The sequence below is a fragment of the Buteo buteo genome, chromosome 2 (genome assembly GCF_964188355.1).
Source record: "Buteo buteo chromosome 2, bButBut1.hap1.1, whole genome shotgun sequence".
NCBI classification, from domain to species: Eukaryota; Metazoa; Chordata; class Aves; order Accipitriformes; family Accipitridae; genus Buteo; species Buteo buteo.
In genome coordinates this window covers 12098655-12119549 of record NC_134172.1, presented here as the reverse complement: position 1 = coordinate 12119549, position 20895 = coordinate 12098655, and the positions used below count along the sequence as shown (strand labels likewise).

The 20895-nt window shown below is 41.0% G+C and overlaps 1 protein-coding gene across 6 annotated transcripts in view; it reads left to right on the top strand.

The window, feature by feature from the left end:
- The window catches only part of DIP2C (disco interacting protein 2 homolog C), a 336977-nt gene that overhangs the window by 148988 nt on the left and 167094 nt on the right, over window positions 1-20895 (top strand). Inside the window, exon 2 of one of the 6 annotated variants that reach the window (XM_075045652.1) lies at window positions 1823-1935. The exons of the other annotated variants lie outside the window; for them this stretch is intronic. Coding sequence (XP_074901753.1) covers window positions 1905-1935 — 31 coding nt within the window. The 5' untranslated portion in view covers window positions 1823-1904. The remainder of the gene's footprint in view (window positions 1-1822; window positions 1936-20895) is intronic. 6 annotated transcript variants of the gene reach the window in all.

The following is a 20895-nucleotide window of genomic DNA, read 5'->3' as shown; positions in this document are numbered from 1 at the left end:
GTGTTCCTCATTGCCGAAGCTCCCGTAGGATTTTTTTGAATTACGTTTGAAGGGGACGTTTCTAAACAGGCCAAAAATGTTAAAAAACATAGAGGAGAGTGATGGGGGGGGGTGAGTGGAGTAAGCATTTTGTAGACTCTTCTCATTAAACATCTGTTGTATAGGTCCTTCAGGATGTGGTGTACTGCACACGATTTCTCGTGTTGTTCTTTCAGCCCTGGTATGCCTATGGTTTTTTCTTTCTAATAAAACGGAAGACTTAATGTAATAACTACATTGTAATTTCTTATCAGTCATTTATTTTTAAATGGACAGAAGATTTGGAGCACAAATGTCTTAGTGGTTCATGGGAAGCGAAAGGTTAAATTTCACAAGCTGTGCTCTGTAGCAGGAAGAATAAATTCAATATTCATGTTACTGTAAATATAACTTTTAATAATACACTTGCTTGCCATATATACAGACCTAGGTAGACATAAATTGAGCAATGCTGTGCAACACCCAACATAAATATAGTAAACATGCACACAAAAAAGTGGTTTGAAAGGAGTGGTAGAAATTTGAGAGAAGTGATATATATGCAAATACAACAGCATTGTCCTGCTCTAATGAAGTATTGTCATATAGAGTGAAGAAATATATTGCTACTACTTTCCCAAGAATCTTCTTTCTTAACCAGCCTAAAGACATATATGCAGCTGCCAACTTGATGAAATAAAGATTTGTATTGCTTTTATATTGGAATAAAAGGTGTCCTGGCTTTGGCTGGGGTAGAGTTAATTCTCTTCCTAAATAGCTGGTATGGTGTTATGTTTTGGGTTCAGTATGAGGAGAATGTTGATAACACACTGATGTTTTCAGTTGTTGCTAAGCAGTGTTCATAGTAAGTCAAGGATTTTTCAGCTTCTCATGACCAGCCTGCAGGAAAGCTGGAGGGGCACAAGAAGGCGGGAGGGGACACAGCCAGGACAGCTGACCCAAACTGGCCAAAGGGGTATTCCATACCATGGGACGTCATGCCCAGTATGTAAACTGGGGGGAGTGGGACTGGGGGGGGAGATCGGTACTCAGGAACTAACTGGGCATTGGTTGGCGAGTGGTGAGCAATTGCATTGTGCATCACTTGTTTTGTATATTCCAGTTCTTTTATTAGTATTGTCATTTTATTATTGGTATTATTATCATTATTAGTTTCTCCCTTTCTGTTCTATTAAACTGTTCTTGTGTCAACCCACAAGTTTTACCTTTTTCCTTCCGATTTCCTCCCCCATCACACTGGGCTGGGGGGGAGTAAGTGAGTGGCTCATGGTGCTTAGTTGCTGGCTGGGATTGAACCATGCCAGAGGAAAAGCTTTTTATTGCTGTATGGGCAAAGGAGTGCAATAGATTTTGAGCCACCATTTTAATAATTTTATTTTTCAGTATAGAAAGCTGTGGATAAATTTTACACTGTTACTATCTAAAAAATGCAGACTTCTGCTTTTGAGTGTCACTGGTAAAGCAGTAGGGTGAAGAGAATAAAAAAGATCAAAGAGAAGTAAGAGAGTTTATTTCAAAGACAAAAATAGTGGGGTTTTAAAATTTTGTTAACAATGACCTGAATTAAGCTTAACTAATTTGGGTCCCGATCTTGAAAATAATTTCATGCATGCTTAACCTCAGTCATGTTTGTTGTCAACTAATTACCTCTGTTTAAAAACTATTAAGTAAGCGTAGAATGTTTGCAAAATGAACACAATAGAAAAATTGATAAAAAACACGGATATGCTAATGTGAAAAATCAGGCAGATACACAAAGTATAAATGTTATTTCACCTTTTAGCACTTCGAAGTTCAAGAGATGTTCATTCCATGTCTCTTCAGCCACTGTGGAATTTGATGAAACCTCCTTTTTACCTGAAGGAATGAATTTAAAAAACCCCAAACAACCCAATTGTAAGTTGATGAAAGAATACTGAACTTAAATGAACATTGCAGTAAATTATGGAGACCGAATAGATTTTTGGCTGAAGGCCAAAAGTTGTTTGGTTTGGCATGAGTCTTATAGGTGCTTGGCTTATCACTGGCTATTTGAATATATACTACATTGAAGTCATTAAAATAGTCCAAGTACCATGCACAAGAAGAATTAAGTAGCAGCATAACAATTATCTCTTATAAAGAATTCATAGCAATGCCCAGTAAATCAAAGCGCTGGTGTTTAAAATCAAAAGCAGAAATCTTGAGCTGTGACTTCAAAAATAATCTTTCGTTCGATCAGGCTTACACAAATAAAGTGTTAAAATTTCAAAGACAGGTAACGCAGGTGGAAGACAGGACCAAAACCTGTGATTTGCTTCCATGCATCATTTTCTTGCTAATGGAGAACAGATTTTTTCTGGGATGGGATTGATGTACTCTATGTTTGCTATATGTAAATGCTATAAAGCAAAATAATAACTGAAGAACAGAGGCACTGTACATTTTGCCTTTGAATAATTGACCTCTGTGGAAGTCATGCATGTTATACTGCAGATAAGAGCGCGTAATAGATGTCAAGGTCACTGTTCGGTGGTGCTGCTGGCACTGCCATGCGACTTTGACAAACACCTGGGTTTGTATTCTCTCCAAATTCATTTCCTGCAAGTTAATTTGTTTTCTATTGGTGTGCTTGGTGGGTAAGAGCTGTACTGAAAGTACCTCCAACTTGCTTCCAGATGAAAGGTCCTGTTTTAGGGAGTCTGTGACTGATGGAGACTGTCGGGTATCAGGACTTCTGTTGTGGTAGTTCCTGAGGGCTTCTGAGCAGAGCCAGCTGGAGGGGCGAGCGGCCTTTATGGGATGGCTGGAAATCACTCATTTCCACTGCCTATATGCTCATCTACTCTGTTTCGCTTTGGAATTGAATGAACTCAACTTTGCAGCTTTTGTATGATTTTGGTACAGAATCCGGACGTAGCAGAGTTTGAATAAATCAGGCTCAGGTTTGTCAAAAAAGGACTGCAAAACTTCAGTTAGCCTCGCCTCAATGTTGAGTTCTTCAGTATCAACCCAAGTGATGTAAGAGAGGTTTTAGATGTTGCTGATAAGGATTCCCCTGAGTTTAATTCTGCTGAGTTAATGTCTGCTGTACGCGGGAGCTGAATTAGAGCAATCGCCTGTTGTTGCTGTGTTGCCCCTTCTTTGATGGACTTGCCCCTTAGGTCACTGAGCTTTCCCTGCCTCTGGTAGCTGTCAAATGGGGCAAGCAAAGGCAACCCATCCAGGAGAAATAAAAGCAAAGATAAGATATGCAAATATAATTTATTTGGTATACAAATGCCAGTCTTGGAGTGTTCTTGCTAGTGAAAAGCACAGGGAAATGCCAAAGGGCAGAAAAGTCATTAGAGAAATTTTGTGATAATTCCCCAGTTCCTATCTCAGCTCCTGGAGAAGGTGGGAGTCTTCTAACAGAAGTGGGTATTGCTGGGCTTTGGGTTAGTGGGTTTAAATGCCACATAATTCCCCGTCATCTCATTTTCCATTGGATACTTCTGACAGTTCGGGATTGTTTTCTGAAATGGAATTTGGAGGGGAAGATGTTGAGGGTTTTTCCTACTCTTCTCCTCGCCTGGGCTTTAAACAGTACTGTAGGGAAGCAGCTCCAGTCCTCGTTGGCTTCAGTATGCAACTCCTCCGTGCCCGTGTGTGCACTTTCATTCGGTGGTGCGACTCCCCGAAGCTGCAGCCGGGAGGGACCGGCACTGGCCGAATCCCACCGGTGACATCAGGCGCTCGCAGTGGGGCTGGGAGCTGGTGTTTTCTTTGTTTTCCCCATGCCCTCAGCAAAGGCAGCTGACCCAGAGGCTCCACAAGTTGACTGGGCTTCTGTTTGGGAAAGGTCGTGCTAACAACAGGCACACTGGGGCTCTGTCTCATGTGACAGGGAGGGAGAAACCTGCGCTGGGTCGCTGGGAGCCGTCGGTTTTGGGGCGATGAAGGCGACATTGTTCCCGAGCAGAAGCTGTTTCTCCAGCCTGTGGCTCGAGGTTGCCCCTCGTGCGTGATGGAGGGAGCTTTGCGTTCCTGCCGGCACTCTTTGCGTCCCCCGGCTGTCATGCCCTCAGTTAAACGCAGGCTCTGGAGAAAGGACTATCCTTCCTGGTTGCAGAAAGCGGCAAATTACACCTCGCCTTTGCTAAAGAGGTCCATTGTGTTCGAGCTGGCAAATCACCCAGCTCAAATAAGCTTTAATTTCTCATAGAACTCTATTGTTACCCTCTGGTAAAAGCTACTGTGGGAAATTTCCATGATAACGACTGTAAATTCGTACCCGCTCCTTTCTGGCGCTGCCTGCATGGCGAACGACAGCAGGAGCGGGGACGGTCCTGCTGGAGCCGGCTGGTCATCCCCTGCCACGTAGAGCTCGGTGCTTGGGCTCCTTTGGTCCTCCCTGGCCCAACAGCAGGATTATTTGTGGGCGTCTGCGTGTTGCTGGTCTTCTTCCCCCAGTTCGAAAGGTTGGACGTCAGGGCTGCATCGAAGCTTGGTGAGGAAGGATTTTTGCATACGTTCGGTACTCTGAACAAGGCACGAGGCAGGTGAGGGTGCTGGGCAGCACCGAAGGAGCAAAACCTGGCGCCTTGTCCGCGGTGCCTGGTGGAAGCAAGCCCTGTTGCACGCTGTCAGCCCACCGGTCCCCGCCACCCTGCCAGAACCTGCCAGCCGGCACCATCGGCAGCCCCGTGCCGGAGCTCGCGCCACGGCCCTGTACACGCAGCGCGCAAGCGCCGCCGGAGACCGCCGTTCCGCAGCCGCGGCTGAGCTCGCTGGAGGCTTCCCAGGCAGAACGCGCTGAACTTCTTCTTTAATTTGAATTCCCAGCAGAACAGCCACGTGTGCGTGCACACGCGGACGGCAAAGGCACGCGTCGATGTCTGCCTGGCTCGCTTGAAAGCCTCCTGTCAGGCTCTGGCGTGGTCCTTGGCGAGAGCCTGGTTGTCTCTGTGGGGAAGGGTACCCCGGCCTGCTCCTGGCTCAGCGCTCGAAGGGGGAAAGTGAAATTGCAGTTTTGAACACTCATTGAAGCAATTTTAGAGCTTTAGATGTTGTGGAAACGCATGCACGCCACGCAAACTTATTTTTTGTTTTCAGTGTGTACCGGTTGATTTTTTTCCCCCCTGCAAAATTCCTGAGCTTCGTTTTGACTCCATGGTCCTCTCTGTCTGCAGAAGGTGCTGGCAGCTGTGCAGTTCTTCATCATGTAAAATTGCATCATGTATTCCCATTTTAACATTTTATTGCAGTGAGCCACCTGTAAGAAGGGTTAGTGACTATCTGAAATACTTTTGCACCCCCTTTCTATATTAGATAAGGGGTTATTTTTATTGCATTGCCATGAAAAGGCAAAAATTGTGTAGGCAAAATAATGTTTCTGAGACAACTCTGAAACTGTAGGTTTTTATTTTAGTCTTGCACAGAAATGGAGGAGGTCATTCAGTTTCTGAAGTGTCATTTAACTTCACGTTTCTGAAACCATTGACTTAAAGAAGTTTATTTAAAACATTTATTTTAATTTCTTACTTATCCAAATGTCTTTCTATAATAACTCCCCATTCTTTTTGATTCAGAGATGCAGAGAGATAGGGTGTCCCTTTGCATGGTTTCACCTTTTGTTTCTTGGTTAGTCATGAGACATTTTGGAAATGCTTTACCATTTTGTTTCTGGAGTGTAGGCTGGAAATCATGCTTCAGTATCTGATAAATGCATGCTCTCCATTTTAAGCCTTCTAGAGAAATATTTTTGTAATGTTTTATAGCTTTCTTTTGCCTGCTTAAAAACTTTAATGTTCCGGACTGTAACCTTGTTATTGCTCTCTGGCATATTTTTGTTAAAATCTTAAATCCAGTGCAGCCTGGAAAATCACTCACTTTCTTAACAAGAAGACCCAGGACTGGACTTTTAGGTTTCTGTCTTTATTTTTCAAAATCAAACTCTCTTGAACTTGGCAGTAGTTGTAGTTTTCATTTTACTTTAGTTGCCCAACCCTCTGTGGCTTGTATTTTGTTTTCAAGTAAAATGTAAAAGGGGTTGGCAAACAATATCAAATGAAGCTATGTATTCTAGAAATATTCCAAATCCCATGGATTTTAAGTCTGTGAGGTGCACCATTTTTAAGTTCTGTAATGCAGAAAAATGTCATCCTGATCCAACACCATCTATCCTACATGCAGGAAGGAGGTGCAGTTTTTATTGAAGGACTGTAACACCAGTGAAACCAGCTCCACCTCATTTCTAACTCCTTTTAGTTTTAATATTTCCAGTCTCAGATAACTCTGAGCACACATCCATGCTTTCTGAACATTCTCACTCCGAGCTATACTATGTAATGTCGTCAGGTTATATTCAGTTATTTCCCTTTTTCGAATAGTTGTGCGCTCAGCAACTCAGACGATATTAATGTGGGCACTGGCACAGGCAGCCAGACACAGAGATACTTGAACTCATGCTTCATGTGCAGGAATAGAGTACGTCTGCATGCGGATGTGAAGGCTTGTGAATCTCCAGAAAATTAAAAAGCCATGTCAGTGGATTGTATAAAGCAACAAGGGAAGGATTTCTTTTCCTTGTTGGAGCTTTATTCTAAATCAGTGGTACTCATGAAGCCCCTTCTGCACACATGGCAGGGCTCCATATGCCTGCTTAAGATAATTATACCTTCCTCAACATTGCCTGCTCAAAAACCAATATAAATTCTTACCAGTTTGCTAGATTTCTTGGTTTAAGCAGAAATTGTACAGCAGAAGGTGGCTTTCCCAGCTCTCTCCGTGGTTTTGGAAACAGCAAGGAGGGTTGCTCACGGGATGCCTTCATCAGACCTGGGACTGCCTTTACCAGTGATCCTGTGTGCGAGCATTTCAGAGGTAGCGTGGGATTTATCCTGAGCCGTCTTGTAGCTCAGCAGTGAGGGAGAGGGGGACTTCCAGACCAGCTACCCACTGTATTTAGCCACTTTTTTTTCTTCTTCTTTTTCTTCCAACCTTCTGACAAATTCCTTGGGTGGTTTCCCCCCAGAGTGGTCACGCTCCCTGTCCCGCAGGCGTGCTTTCAGAGGCGCTGCTGCGGAGGCTCCAGAGACTTCCTCTACAGACTTCAAAGGGGCTTTTAGAAGCCTCTTGAAATTTAAGCACTTGGACCATTTTCCAACAGCCTTGAAATCCTTTATAATTGACTCATCTGATTTTTTTTATTTTTTTTTTTTAGTGGGAGGGAAGAAAGGAATGGACAGATTAAATATGTGGCAGTAATAAAGCCTGCAGATGATCCAGCTGCCATTATTGTCCCATCAGTCTACTTGTGCACTCAGCAGAGGTTGTGAAAGTGTTAAAGACTCTCATTACATTGAAGTCTTTGAATCTCCTCACAGCTTTGGTCATGCATGGAGAATGCAACCACCTCCATTTCATGCTGATGAAGTCTTCACATCAGCCTGTGTTTTATATATATGCAAATACCCACAATCAAGCCAATTGTATATGAGTTGCACATTCAACATCCTTTGCTGGGTGACCTGTCACAGCCGCCACACTGATATCAGCTGAAGTTGTCATGTGCTTTAGCGACTGATAGTCACATGGGAAATGTTTTTTAATTGAAAACTCATTTCTCAGAATTAGTGCTGCAGTTCAAAAGATTTCTCATGATTACTGGTGCGTATGTCTCACCTTCACAAGTCTTTGTTTCATGGATTAAATCAACTTCCTTCTGTTGACAATTGCCTAGGAAATATTTTTTTCCTGGAATATCTATTTTTAAATTGGAAATTCAAAATAAGTAGGTCATACACAGCTTACTGTTCAGAATGCTTATATATATATTTAAAAATACACTAAATTATTTAGTTATGAGGTAAGATGAAACACAAGATGTCAGGGGAAAAAAATCTCATTACCTGCAGTGTCAACCAAGGAGGCTTTGAATTGCTTGTCTCTTAAATTAGTATCCTGCAGCTTCAAGAATATGTTCATATATAAAATTAACATACCTGCTAGTTTAGTTTGCAGATATAATGTGTGATTAATACGTACTTTAATTTATATTCTCCTTCATTTGCCAAAAATACCCATGCTAGTGTTTAAATGCATAAACACAAATCATACAAATGTAGCAGGAATTCCTGTGCCTAATTCATGTGATTTGTCTTCTTGCTTAATAAAATGACTGTGCCTAAAATGACATAAATAGCCATGTGTCCCTCCAACTCTCCACTGCTTGGAAGACTGAAAGCTTGAATTATGGCATCTCAAAGGGAAGCGGAGAATTACTCCCCTGTGGAGAAAACAGACTGCTGTTTGTTCCTGATCCTTAAACTGAGTCCTAGCAGTTTGACGTCGGTGCCCACGTAGCTCATTTCTTTTCACCATTGACCTCGCACACGCTGACTGATGAGGAGAGGTGGTGGAGGAGGGCCCGGGTGACAACCACCTCTGGCACCCCAAAGAGTACCTGAGATCCACTCAGCAGCGGTTCAGCTGGTATCTGCTAGGGGCTGCAGGCTTCTGGATGAGACTCCCAGGCCGATGGCAGTTGGTCTTTATCCATTTTAAGGAGAAGACGAGCCAGCAGCTTCTGCACTGTGCCTGTGGCTGAAAGCAGGTTCAGTAGAGGAGAGGAGCCAGGATATCTGAGAACTCCACCACAACAGCTGTACTGCATCACTGAAATCATTCATCTCATCAGCAGCCTGTCTCTGCTCCATCACCCACCAGTTAAGGATGATTAGGGGAAAAATATAGCACAAGTCAGGTATAATGTGACTTTGCCCCACACAGAGCTTTCTAGTTTCTGAAAGTAAGAGGCATAAGTCAGTTTATGTCTGGTCCAACATATGCTTGGACCTCCTTTTTCTATAGATACCTTTTTGCAGCTGATCTTACTGTTGTTCTTTACAACACGCTGGAGCAATCAGTTCCAAATGGGAGTTATGTGCTACGTAGAAGAATATTTCTTTCTTCAGTCTCTTTTAAATCTGCTGCTTGATAGTTTCCTTGGGGTGCCCATTTCTTCTGTTTTGTTAAATGGGAAACCACTGTATCATCATGTATCTGCTATTCATGATTATATAGAAATCTATGATATCTCCTGAAGGGAACATGTCTTCATAGACTTTCAGTATAGAGAAAGGTTTCCACAGGTCTGTTCACCTTCACTCTTGTTATCTCCCTGATAGACCCTCCCTAAGGTGAGGTGACTACCACTAAGTATACTGCAGGATGGGGCTCACCACGAATTTATATGATGCTGTAGGTATGAGGTTCCCTATTCTCTCCTAATGATTACTGCTGTTTGCTTTTGGCTTCTGGTTATTTCTAATTATATTTCATAGGCTTATTCCCACATAATTCACACATTTTTCTCTTCTTGAATTGCAGTAGGTACATTATTATATAAAAGAAATTAGTAGAGATGATTTTTCATGTTGTTTTAATGATCTCTTGCCAGACTGTGATGTTCACCACAGCTCAGTATTTAATGTTATTCTCTATGGAGGAGATGTCTGAATGCAACTTCTTGGGACAGGTCCTTTCTTCAGACAAGATGTGAATCTCTATCATTAATGGATTTGTTCTGCATCCTATAGCTTTTCCGCAACAAATACATGAGTGAGCTAGTAATGATATGTATTGAGCATTGTCAGATATTAATCAAAAAGACCATGTAGGTCATAAAGAAAATCAGTGGGGCCCAAGCAATTGTCAGCCTCTATACTTAAAGAAGATATACAATCTCAGTTCAGCCAAATTCAACATGCGTTTTCTAAGCTGACTTTTTTGCTCTTATGGAACAAGCAGTTTGCATAGCCTGGTGACCTGTAAAAGCAAGAAAGAGGGAATGCAGGATGTATTTAATCATCAGAAAGGAAGGAAAACATCTTGTTCTTAGGAATCTTCTACTTTTTTTTAAAGAATAGTTTAATAGTATGGGTAATAGACTAGCTGGAGATCTACATTCGGTTCTCTTTACTGCCAAGGACTGCTTACATGACTTTTGGCAAGTCACACATTTTATTTCCTCGTGTACTAAAGTAAGTATAACAAGAGGATATGATGCTGTGATGTTGATAATCACTCACTACTTTATGTGGAAACATTTGAAATAGATATTGCCACTGTCATATACAGAAGAACAATGAAAATGATCCTGCTCTCTGCCCTCAAACTGAAGGAGACAAGGGCTACTGCGTATCAAACACCTCATCTAAATGATAGATGGGTAGATGGATGTGTGGAGCCTATAATTTCCATGGCTTTTGCAATATGTGGGTGGTATGCGCTTTGAGAAACAATTTCATCAAAAGTCCATCCTGTGCCACTTAGCAGGACCTAAGTATGTATGCAAATACAAAAAAGGTGAAATACTTTCTGTATTAGTTGCTTTAGGAAGGCGAAATCTCAGATACTGTTGGTTCTGTAGTTGTCCTTCTGTAATACTGCTTTCTGAAATGAATATGTAGCTATAATTATTTGGAGTGTAGTTGCCTCTTTTAAAGAATGATTTATTTTGGGGTTTTAATTTTTTTCCTGAATTTCCCTGTTCTTTCTCTGGAGCAACTAAAGGAAGATTTATGTAAAATGGTGATTTGCCATCAGTTTGCCTGTGGTTGTGTGCCAGAGAGGTAGGAGTTTGGGGGTAAATAATCTTCCTTGGTTTTCTTCTATGAGATAAAATTTTGATGAGTAACATGTCAAAGCCTTCTGCACCTATGATCAAGAGTTTCTTACGTGGATTTGTGAAGTATGCAGAAATGTCTTTTCACTGTCTAGGGTTTCATTTACTTTATTTCACATTTAGTAAGTGCATCTATCTTTTTGTATCCATCTTAAATGCTGAGTGTAATCTCGACAAAAGACTTCTGTTGTTAGTAAAATTGGGAGGGGAAGTTAGAGCAGTTCGCTTGTGTCACGCTGTGGTAAAATTTGGAGTATAAATCTCAGTATTCACTCTGGAACTGGAACTAGAATGCAGTAGTATCTATTTGTTTAGAAAGAATAACATATAAATTGTATAGAGAGATTTACATAGGAAAACTCATTCACACCACAAAATTAAGTTACATTTTTCAAGCATGTCAGCATTTATTTCTGTGAGAGGAAATTACAGATGCAAGTAACTACACAACAATACACAGAAAGCTGAGCTTTCAGAGACTTTTTCTGAGTCCATACTGGGTTTGCTGCTTGCAAGAAACAGAGGCAGTGTCTGAAAGAAGAGGAAATGTAATACTAGATTAGGTTTGTATAAATGAGAACACAGCCAGCCTCCATGTTCTCCAATGTAACATTGTTATTGAAGCTTTGCAACCTCTTGAATTTTCATGAACAAAAGAGGAAAAGTGTTGTTTGCTGAGGTTCACAGATCTGCAATCCATCTCCTTCACTCTCCTGAACTCCCTACCCATGCAGCTCATTTTTCTCAGCCAGAACCAAAGACTTCATCCTGTGTCTTGCTTTTAAGTTTAAGAAGGGAGCAGCAGCAGAGTTCTGCTCTTAATGTCTTTCAGATTGGCCGGCTCTGCAGTGCCTGTAGTACAGCGGGAGTAGACTGAAGGGTATCTGCCTGTAGCTGAAAGAGAACAGGTTGAGGTTAGCTGTAGGTGGTTTAAATGCCATTTGGGTCCCAAGGTTACATCTAGGTTCCCCATGTCCCCCCTTTCCTCCCTGTTCTAGAACGTAAGGTAGTTCTGTTCTGTTTTTAAGTTTACTGTGGCTCTATATTTTAAACTTCCTTGGTGTCTGACAACTGTAACAGAGACTTTCCATTATTATTTTACTTATTTCCATTTATTATAAATAATGTATCAATATATTATTAGTTATTTATATCCTTACTTTTAATATAAGCATATTACTTTCAACTTTTATCAGATAGCCAGTGCAGCCCATAGCTTTGCAGGAGGCTGCAGCCCAAGTTTTACCAGATTCTGTTAGTCCTGCGTTGGTGGGGGTAGCCAGGTAAGTAAGTAGCCTGCTTGCCTGAGAATCTTTCTGAGATTTACCGGTGAGATTTGCTGGAAACTGTGCAAACACACTGCCTGGGAGCAATACCTGGTGAATCCATCTCTGAAGATCCACCAGTGGATTAGCCACGGCCTTGCAGTCGGTGCGTGAGGAGAGCGAGCTGCCAAGGTTCCTGCTCGAGGAGGACAGGTGAAGGGAGGAGAGGGTCACGAGGCAGGCAGGTCACTGAGGTGCAGCTTCGTGTGGAAACCTCGCGGGTGAAAGCAGTGCCTGCCTGCGCGTTTGACTCTGGAAGTCCAGCTCCTGTGTGCTCCGTAGTAATAGCATCACTGCGACCCAGGGGAGGCTCCGGCAGTGACTTGGCAAATTCTGAAATAAAAGCAAGCAGCGCCATTTTCTGTAGGACAGAGAGATATGGTCAAGAAGAGAGGACTCTGTAAAGTTGTGGGTGCACTCTGGTATAGTCCTGAAGAAAGTGCGTTGAATTGACTCTTACGGGAAAGAGAATTCATAAAATGACAAGGAAAGTATCAAACAGTGTTTTGGAGGAGGGAAGGTGGTAGTGAGGCTCGGGACAGATCTGTGACGCTGTGGGTGAGCAGAATTACTGAGTTAAATTTCAGGGATGCATGTTTGGGGTTTATGTATTTTAACTAAGGCCTGTGTCCCACCCTGTAATCTTCACATGTAGTGTTAAATACTTTGGCTGCATTAGGGCAGTGATTTCCCTTGGGAAATGAAGGATACCTTGCTGTATCTTCTAATCATGCACAGCAAGCATCCGTCTTCTCTCACCTCTTTCCCTGGCTGGTGTCCTCCCGATCTCCTACGCTTAGAGTAGAAACAAATTAAGCAAGCCTCTTGATATGTGAGAGCAGAAAGAGAGCGAGCGCTACTGCAATACATCTGGTATTCCCTACATATACAAGCAGAAGTGAACCATGGCCTCGGCGTACCTGGAAGAAACATGGGCTTGTCTTTCATTACGCTGAGTCCATGGTGAAGGTCATTCATCTGCCACATGGAAAAAGAATAGCGATTGCTCTCCAGTGACTTCACTGATATGGTAAAAATGAATCCAATCACCTTTTTGATTAGGTGACCAAAAGACAAATAAGCTGAGCTGCTTTTTTTCTGTAGTTTCTTCATACATATGTATGCAGAGTGTAACTTCTGAAATAAGCCATTATGCAGCGCCTGACTTCGCAAAAACTTGTGATTTTTAAAGGGGCTGTTTGACATACAGCTTGCAGAGGTTAAAGAGTAAAAATGTATACACAGCCTGATTTATAAAACTCAGGGCAAGTGTTTTTTCATAGTGGAGGTACAAATGTGCTGTTTGTTATTATGCATTATTTATATTACAGTGGTACTTAGAAGGTGCAGAGAAAAGTGCTCTTCCAGGCTCTGTGTGACCTAACATGGCTCTGACAGTGCACCTGAAACTGCAGAACAGGTCAGCACTAAACCATGATGGTTTCTTGGTCTGAAGAAGACAGAACGCCAGTTTTGTAAATTAATATATTTTAACAGGAAGATATTTCAGTGTTTGTTCCTAGGAGCCGTTAGCTTTACAGAAGCTCTTCTGGCAGGTGGGAACTTAACCTAATAAAAACATTGTAGTCAATATATATATATTTTTTTAATTTAGACTTGTATCCTTGTTGTTCATGCTCCTTCCTTTAGTCAGCTCTTACCACTGCTGGTGGTAAGACCACACTGGCCCACTGGTAGCTAAACGTACCTACAGAGCCACACCTGAATTCACCCAAATTTTTCAGGGCATCAGCCAGTCTTACCTGGACATGCCTGCAGTATACATGTAATCACAATCCTAGCTGTAGCTTTAGTATCCTCTTGTGTTTCAAGTCCTTTCAACATTTATGAGTCCAGAGAATTGGTGATTTTATGTTGTAACACAATTTTGTGCAAAAGGAGTCTCAGAAACCTTTACGTAAGAGAAATACTTAAATACCAGTGCAAATGCAAGTTGAAAAATGAAGGACTTCAGAGATTTCAGGAATTTATTCCTCCAGTTTACTGAGATGAGTACTAATTTCACATTGGTGCTCGTTGATATAACATTTGCAATTGAGTTTTTTACAGTAATCCTGTATTTGTATAGAGCTCTTGTATAGGAGTAGCCATGTCTAAAGAAACCACCAAATATTTTGGGTGTAGAGGCTTGGCTGCATTGCTTTTTAGATTCAAATGGAAACTGTTCTGGGATTGTTTCTTCCAGCTTCTTAAATAAGAAATAAATTCATAGCCACTGGGGAGAAGATGTGCTGTTGGTCTGTTTTGGACTGCTACATTGCTCTCTCTAGTTTCAGCTCTCGAGTCTCTCTAGTTTCAGTCCCCCGTGCTAGATACATTTTTTATTTTTATATATATATATATGTATTGCATTTCAGAGAAATAAAGAAAGGAAAACTGTATGTGCTTATCTGATTTTAAATCACAGAATACTAAGCTATTTAGAAACATTTATACATTAGTCACTACATTAACCACTTTTTGGAGAGAAATTGTAGGGAAGGAGTTAGTAGGAGTGCAGTGCGTGCAATGTTATTTTTGTTGTTGAAAGATTTGGAACAGAATCCTAACAAAAAAACAAGGGGAAAAGGGATTATTTCTTTTATTAGCTAAAGTCATCTTTCTAACTTTGAGGAAGCAAAAATATGTCTTTGTCTTTGCAGTCTCTTCAACCCTCTTATTCTTCCGTTTTTATTGTTTTCAAATGAGATAGGCTCAGACTGAAGTGGGTGTTCAAACCATTCTGCTTCAATCCCAAGAATGTTTTAGGGTAGCATAATGTTTGACTGAAAAGAACCAAAGAAGTTGTGCTGTCCTAAAGAAAAAGTGTTTTTTACATCAGAGCCCTTCAAAGTCAGAACTAGGCAGCCAAGGAAAACAGAGGGGACGTATAAAGCAGAAAAAAACAAGCAACCAATAGAAAAACTCATTCCTAATGACAACATAATGATTGATGGTACTAAAATCACAAGCATCATAAGGAAAGCTTTTATTAATATACATGTAATGTAGAATTAAATAATATATATAAATTTTAAAGGAGAAGTTTTGTTTTTATTTGGATGTATGAAATACTCCAAACATGTTCTGTATGGGATCTGTGTGTCAGGATGAATAATTTTTCTTTTTCTTTTAAACTTCTGGCCTTGGACTACCTGAATCTTAACCTTACTATAAAATCAGATCTGTCAAGTTTTCTCAGTTAAATGTAGCTAATCTCTGATTTCGGGAGCTGACAGTATGTTGTAAAAACTCACTCTGGGATGAAGGTTTGTATTTAGAGTTTTTTAGGTGGGAACAGTCAGGTCAGAAGAGAGACACGAACATAGGTAATCGGTAGTTGGGGTAAGTGGGCAGCACTGCACAGGGCTGGCAGCTGGGAGCCATGGACTGGGAGCACTGGGAAACCCCAGGCTGCAGCATCGTGCCGAGTTCTTCTCCCTGTGCTACCCACTGCCTCGCCTTACCTGCAGGGGAACTGGCCTGTTGCTGTGTTGGTGGGATGAGAATGATGAAGGGCATGGAAAAAATCTGTATCTAAAGTGTGTTGAAAATCTGGAATTAATTACCTTGCAAGGAGCCAAATGAGGAGGAACTGACAAAAGTGTGTCAAATAATGAATGCTGCAGAGAAGGTATGTTGTGAACTTTTCATGGCAGAGGGTAGGGGGATATTTAATTAACTTAGAAGTTGGCAAAGTCACACCGAATGTAATTACATTGTGGAATTAATTCTTCATTGAAAGTTATTGAGGCCAAGACTTCAGCCAAGACTTAAGCAAGATTCAAAATGGGATTCCAGTTTTATTTGGGCAGCAAAAGGTACTCTGAGCTGTAGCAGTGAATCCCAGAAGGTTTTTGCAATGTCATGCTCTGAGGTTTAGGTGAGTCTCTAACAGCTTTTGATCAAATGACACTGTGAGGAGAAGGAGGATAGATTATTTACATTTTCTGTTTCGAGGTTTTTTCTTACTCTGTCCTGTAAGTAACTCTAAGTGCTGAAAGACATAAAAGAGCATTGGAGGGGATCCAGTGTGACCATTCCTCTGTTTCTGACGCTGGACAGGATCCAGTGTGATTATTCCTGTGTTTCTTGTACTCTTCTAGCCATAAAAATAATAATTACCTCTTCAGACATCCTAAGCATGATGTTATTACAGAAGTGGCAAAAGCCATTATTTGTCTTCTGGAAGACATAAAGATGCTTTATCTTCCTATCTTACATGTGCAGGTTTTCAGATGCCTCTCGCTATTTTAATTACATAAGTAGGGCGGGAATCACCTTTTAGTTAATGAAAGCATCCAATTCTAGTTGTGCTGTCCATGCTGGAATTATAAAATTGAAGATTGTAGTGAAAACTGAGACGTTCAGATGGGGAGACAGGCTTTGCAGTACTACTATGGTAAGAAACCATACTTTTAGCATCCTGCAAGTAACATATACAGTAGTGGTGACATCCAGTGAAAACCATGAGGCGTTCCTATGGGGCCCAGATAGTTAAACTTCCAGACTGTGTGCAGAAGGGAGCAATTGCAAGGTCTGATGTCAGCCTTGGCTGTGGAAAGCCTTAGCTGGACAGCAGCTGATCCGTGAGGATGTTAGGATGAGCAATATCTGAGATTGCAGATGATTAATAAAGGTAAATTAAAAAAAAGATGATAAGCCTTGTGGGCATTAGACAGCAAAGGGGTGATTCAAGACCTTTGCCATGCAGCTCTAGGGTCGTCGGTTCTGAGTGTGGCCGGCCCATGCTCAGGTGGTGCGTGGACACCCGTGACCTGAAGCAGAGCCGAGCAGCTCATTATTTACGAGGCAGGAAAGAATGAAGGTCACTGAAGACGTGATTCTGACACTGCCTTACAGCATCAGAGTCCACTGGAAAGCAGAGGAGAGGAATGAGTAAAATACCAAGTCTGGATAAGAAGTAGAAGAAAATAAAAGCATGGCTTGTGCCTAGTATTTCAGGATTATCTATCGAGTTATTTCTTAAGCGTTACCTGGGCCACCAGCTGATCCGAGTGGGTGTATTCCTTTGCTGATGTGGACTTGCAGTCAGAGGAGGGCTGTTCGGATGCGTGGATCTGCTCATGTAGGGCAGCAAGCAAAGGTACAACTTCAGCTGAAACTTCATCCATGACTTTGTCAGGTTTAAGTGGACAGTTGTTCACCTGTGCTGGGCACTCGGATCAGCAGCATTTGGGGGCCAAACAGGTGCTTGAAGGCACAACTGCAGGACTGAGGATCTTGGATTTCAGTGTACAAGTTTGAAGGCTGATAACTGATGCGTGCATGTTGGTCACACACATTTCTGTCCAAAACAATCTATGTGTATGTGCTATCCGGATTATGCTGAAAAGTCAGTGTTTTGTGTGTATTTGCAAGAGGTTGTAAATCCTACTTTATTTCTTGCATTCTTAATTTCTTAAAAAATGGCTACCTTCCCAGGCTCTGCTAGTCCAATTTCCCAGCTAGGACTTAATAACAGAGTATTAAATGAAGTCTCTTGTTGCTTTTCTGCATGTTAAGTAATCCTTATTGGCACTTCTAAAGTGTAACTGTGTTTTAACTGTAAAAACAAATGGACTAATGGCTTTTGTAAGGTATGTTATTGGTGTTCCTTCGGTCCTCAGGCTGGCATGTTTGCCAATTTACCTACTGATTCACAAAATTAAGCAAGCCACAATGGGAATTCCTGCAAACTAGTGAATTAAGAAACATTTGTGATAATAATTAGCTACCTGTCAGCTTGTGACAATTGAAGAACAAGAGCAGAACAGTATCTGTTTTGACATGTTGATACAAACATGCATTCATGGGCTTTCTCAAAAACTTCTACTTCCAAACCACCAGCCCTTTCCATGAAAGCCAAACTCAAGTGCTGAACTTTATCATCATGGGAAATGACCTTTGCTAACGTCTGCCTGTTAGAAAGTCATTGCTGGTTTTGGCTTCCTAGTACAGAAGAAAATGAACACTACTTAGTAGAAGTTTGCTTGCTTTTATTTTATTAAGTATAGCTATGATTTAATTCCAGCTTTTCAGTTTTCCAGAACTTTATATTGCATGAAAGCATGTAACAAAGATGTGGAAGCAGTAGCTTCTTTCGGGTTTATAATATTTTATTATTTTTGAAATCTGAGGGAAAAGGCTACAGAAATCACAGAATAACCTTTTTTTTCCCCCCTGATTCTCTCCCCCATCGTACTGGGTGAGGGGGAAGTGAGCGAAATGGAGAAAAATAAGAAGGATGAGAGTGTGGAGGTCTGATTTTCCAACTGCACAGACGTGTGTGCCTTGGATCTAGTAGAAACTTCCAGATTTCCAAGTGCCATATTTCACAGGCACTGGAGGGTAGTGCCTCCTATGAGAACAGCTGCTGTGTGCTAACATCAGTATGAGCTGTCACATTAGGTCTATAATAATGTCATGGACCTTTAGGAGCCTTTGGAGGTGCTACAGCAGGGATAAAATGGAATTGTCAAATATTGTGAAAGCTGTGGAAAACAGGGACATCGATTGTGTCTTGAGGTAATTGAAGGTATGCAACTGTTTTTCCTTTTGAGTTGTTTTGCAGGCTTAAGAGAGTAGGATCTGAGAGCCTTGGGGTAATAGAAGTCCTTGAGTCAAAGGATACGTATTTTCAGTGCTTCATAAACACTTTGCCCACATAACAGGAGAAGAGTGAGCTGCTTTTGGGCTTTTCTGTTATTTTAGTAACACGCTTGGAATCAAGTTGAGTAACCAGATGATGTTAATTCATTTTGCTGTTTGAGGTCCTTCTGGAACAAAGTGGGAAAATTACATGAATACGTTTTAGGTTATTTCTTTTAGGAGTGGAATTACTGTACTTTGGTTCATGCAGAAATTATGCTAGTGACAGTTTTCAAATGTAGTTTTTTACATAGAAAAGATGAAGTGATCTGGGTACCTTATTAACATGTATTGCAGTTCACGTATTGTGGATGCCTTTAAATAGCTGTTCGTGTTATCGTATCTGGCTGTTGGATCAAATAAGCTGTCAACAAAATGTATTTTAAAATATCAGCCTAAATTGCATTTGCAGGCTGTAAAATAAAGTTTAATTTTTTTGATTTCTTGAGACCAGAGACAGATTTCATTTATTCTGCATTACCAGGACAGGCATATTCTAATATTTATAATGGGAGATACATCAATTTGTTCTGCATATATCTTCCTTAGATGTGAGGCACAGATTTGGTTAAAAATCTGAACTGGGTTTTGTTTGAATTGCAGATTAATTGCAGTGAATATTTAGTTATGTCAGGTTAGTAAGAAAATAAATACTTCTAGGGACTGTGCAGTTTGGGAAGCCTTTATCTTTTTAGAAATAGTTTGCATAGTTGTTATATATTAATAACAATGGAAGAAAAACTCAGTTTAATTTGCTGAAGTAGGCAACTAGATAATATCAGCACTGGAATACTAAAAGCAGAAATACTTGTGCGGGAAAGTCCAGTGGTAAGAATTTGTAATTGTCAAACAATAAGTGGCATTACAAGATTCACAAGTAGTGACTTGTAATGATGTTTAGGAATGTGAAGAAAAGGTGATCTGAGCCACATGTCTGATTTTAATGGAATGGGACACTTCAGGTGCTTTTTGAAGGCAATTTAGTGAAAGACAGAGAGGTAAATGGAGAACTCGATAAAATACAACCTGAGTTATCTTTGATAAGATAGATTGTACAAGACTGGCCCGATCTCTTGCTTTGTTAAAGTAGCTCACTTTTTTAGACAAATGAAGTTTGTCTACCTGGAGCCCAGTAAAGTCTGTGGTACAGGGTTAAATGGAAAAGAATTATTTCAAGTTGAAAAGGTGCAGATCAGTGGAAAAATGGTAAAAAAGGTAAAGAGGATGCTATAACAGCTTGGAATAAAAAAAGGAGTGTAGCTGAATTTAGTTCCAGACGGAACTAAATTATTTTCTGAAAGGGTTTGACATGCTCTCCTGCAATATAGGAGCCTGGACTCAGTGACCCAGAAGTTGCCATGTACCTGTCTGACACCTTTTAAGACCTCCTGAAGGATAAGGTTAGTAAAATGGGAGGTCAGTTTTTCCTCAGGTGAAAGTGAGCAGTGAGGTTTATAAATAAAAGTATAGTCCTTCCCTCCACAGTGCTTCTTCAGTGAAGGCATCACTTCCAGGTTGCTCCATGTATTCCTCCTGCAGCCTTCGTGTTCTGTCTCGCCGGTCAGCAGTTCGCCGCTGACCTGCAGCGGGACAGAAGTAGTACTTCAGGTAGTCTGCTTCGAAGCTGGTGTCTGATGTTGTGCTCAAGTGAAGTTCTGAGGCACAAAATTGTGAACGGATTTCCTCAGAAAGACTGCATCAATATGTATGTAGTATGGTATTACAGTTCAGAAATTTGTGAGAGCAGTGTTTTCTGTGTCTAGGAGTAATATCAGGATTGCTTTCCAACTGCCTGAGAGAAAGTAACACAATTTTGTACCTGTTTTGGATTATTTGAACTGTTGGATATGGGTCAGAGAATGTTGGTTAGATTCATAAAATGCACCTGAATGCTAAGTCTTGCTGCATCTAAGTTATAAGTGCTCTTCTGCTTAGTGAAACCTATGTTCCCAGGTAAAATAATGTTAGGGTCCATCACAGCCATCTTAGCAAGAACATAATTGAAAGCCAAGAAGAAATACTTTGGAAAGTATTGTGGTTTTTTGAAATTTAGGTGACTTATTCTACACTTTGGACCATCTCCAGCCTGTCTCACAAAATACAACTGGAGAAGATGCCTTCATTTAATGTACGTGTTAGGGCATGTAAAACTAAACTCCCTTTCTCCTCCAGAGATTTGAAGCAACACCTCACCTCTTAAGTAAATCCATCAATAACCTTCTTTCAGAGATC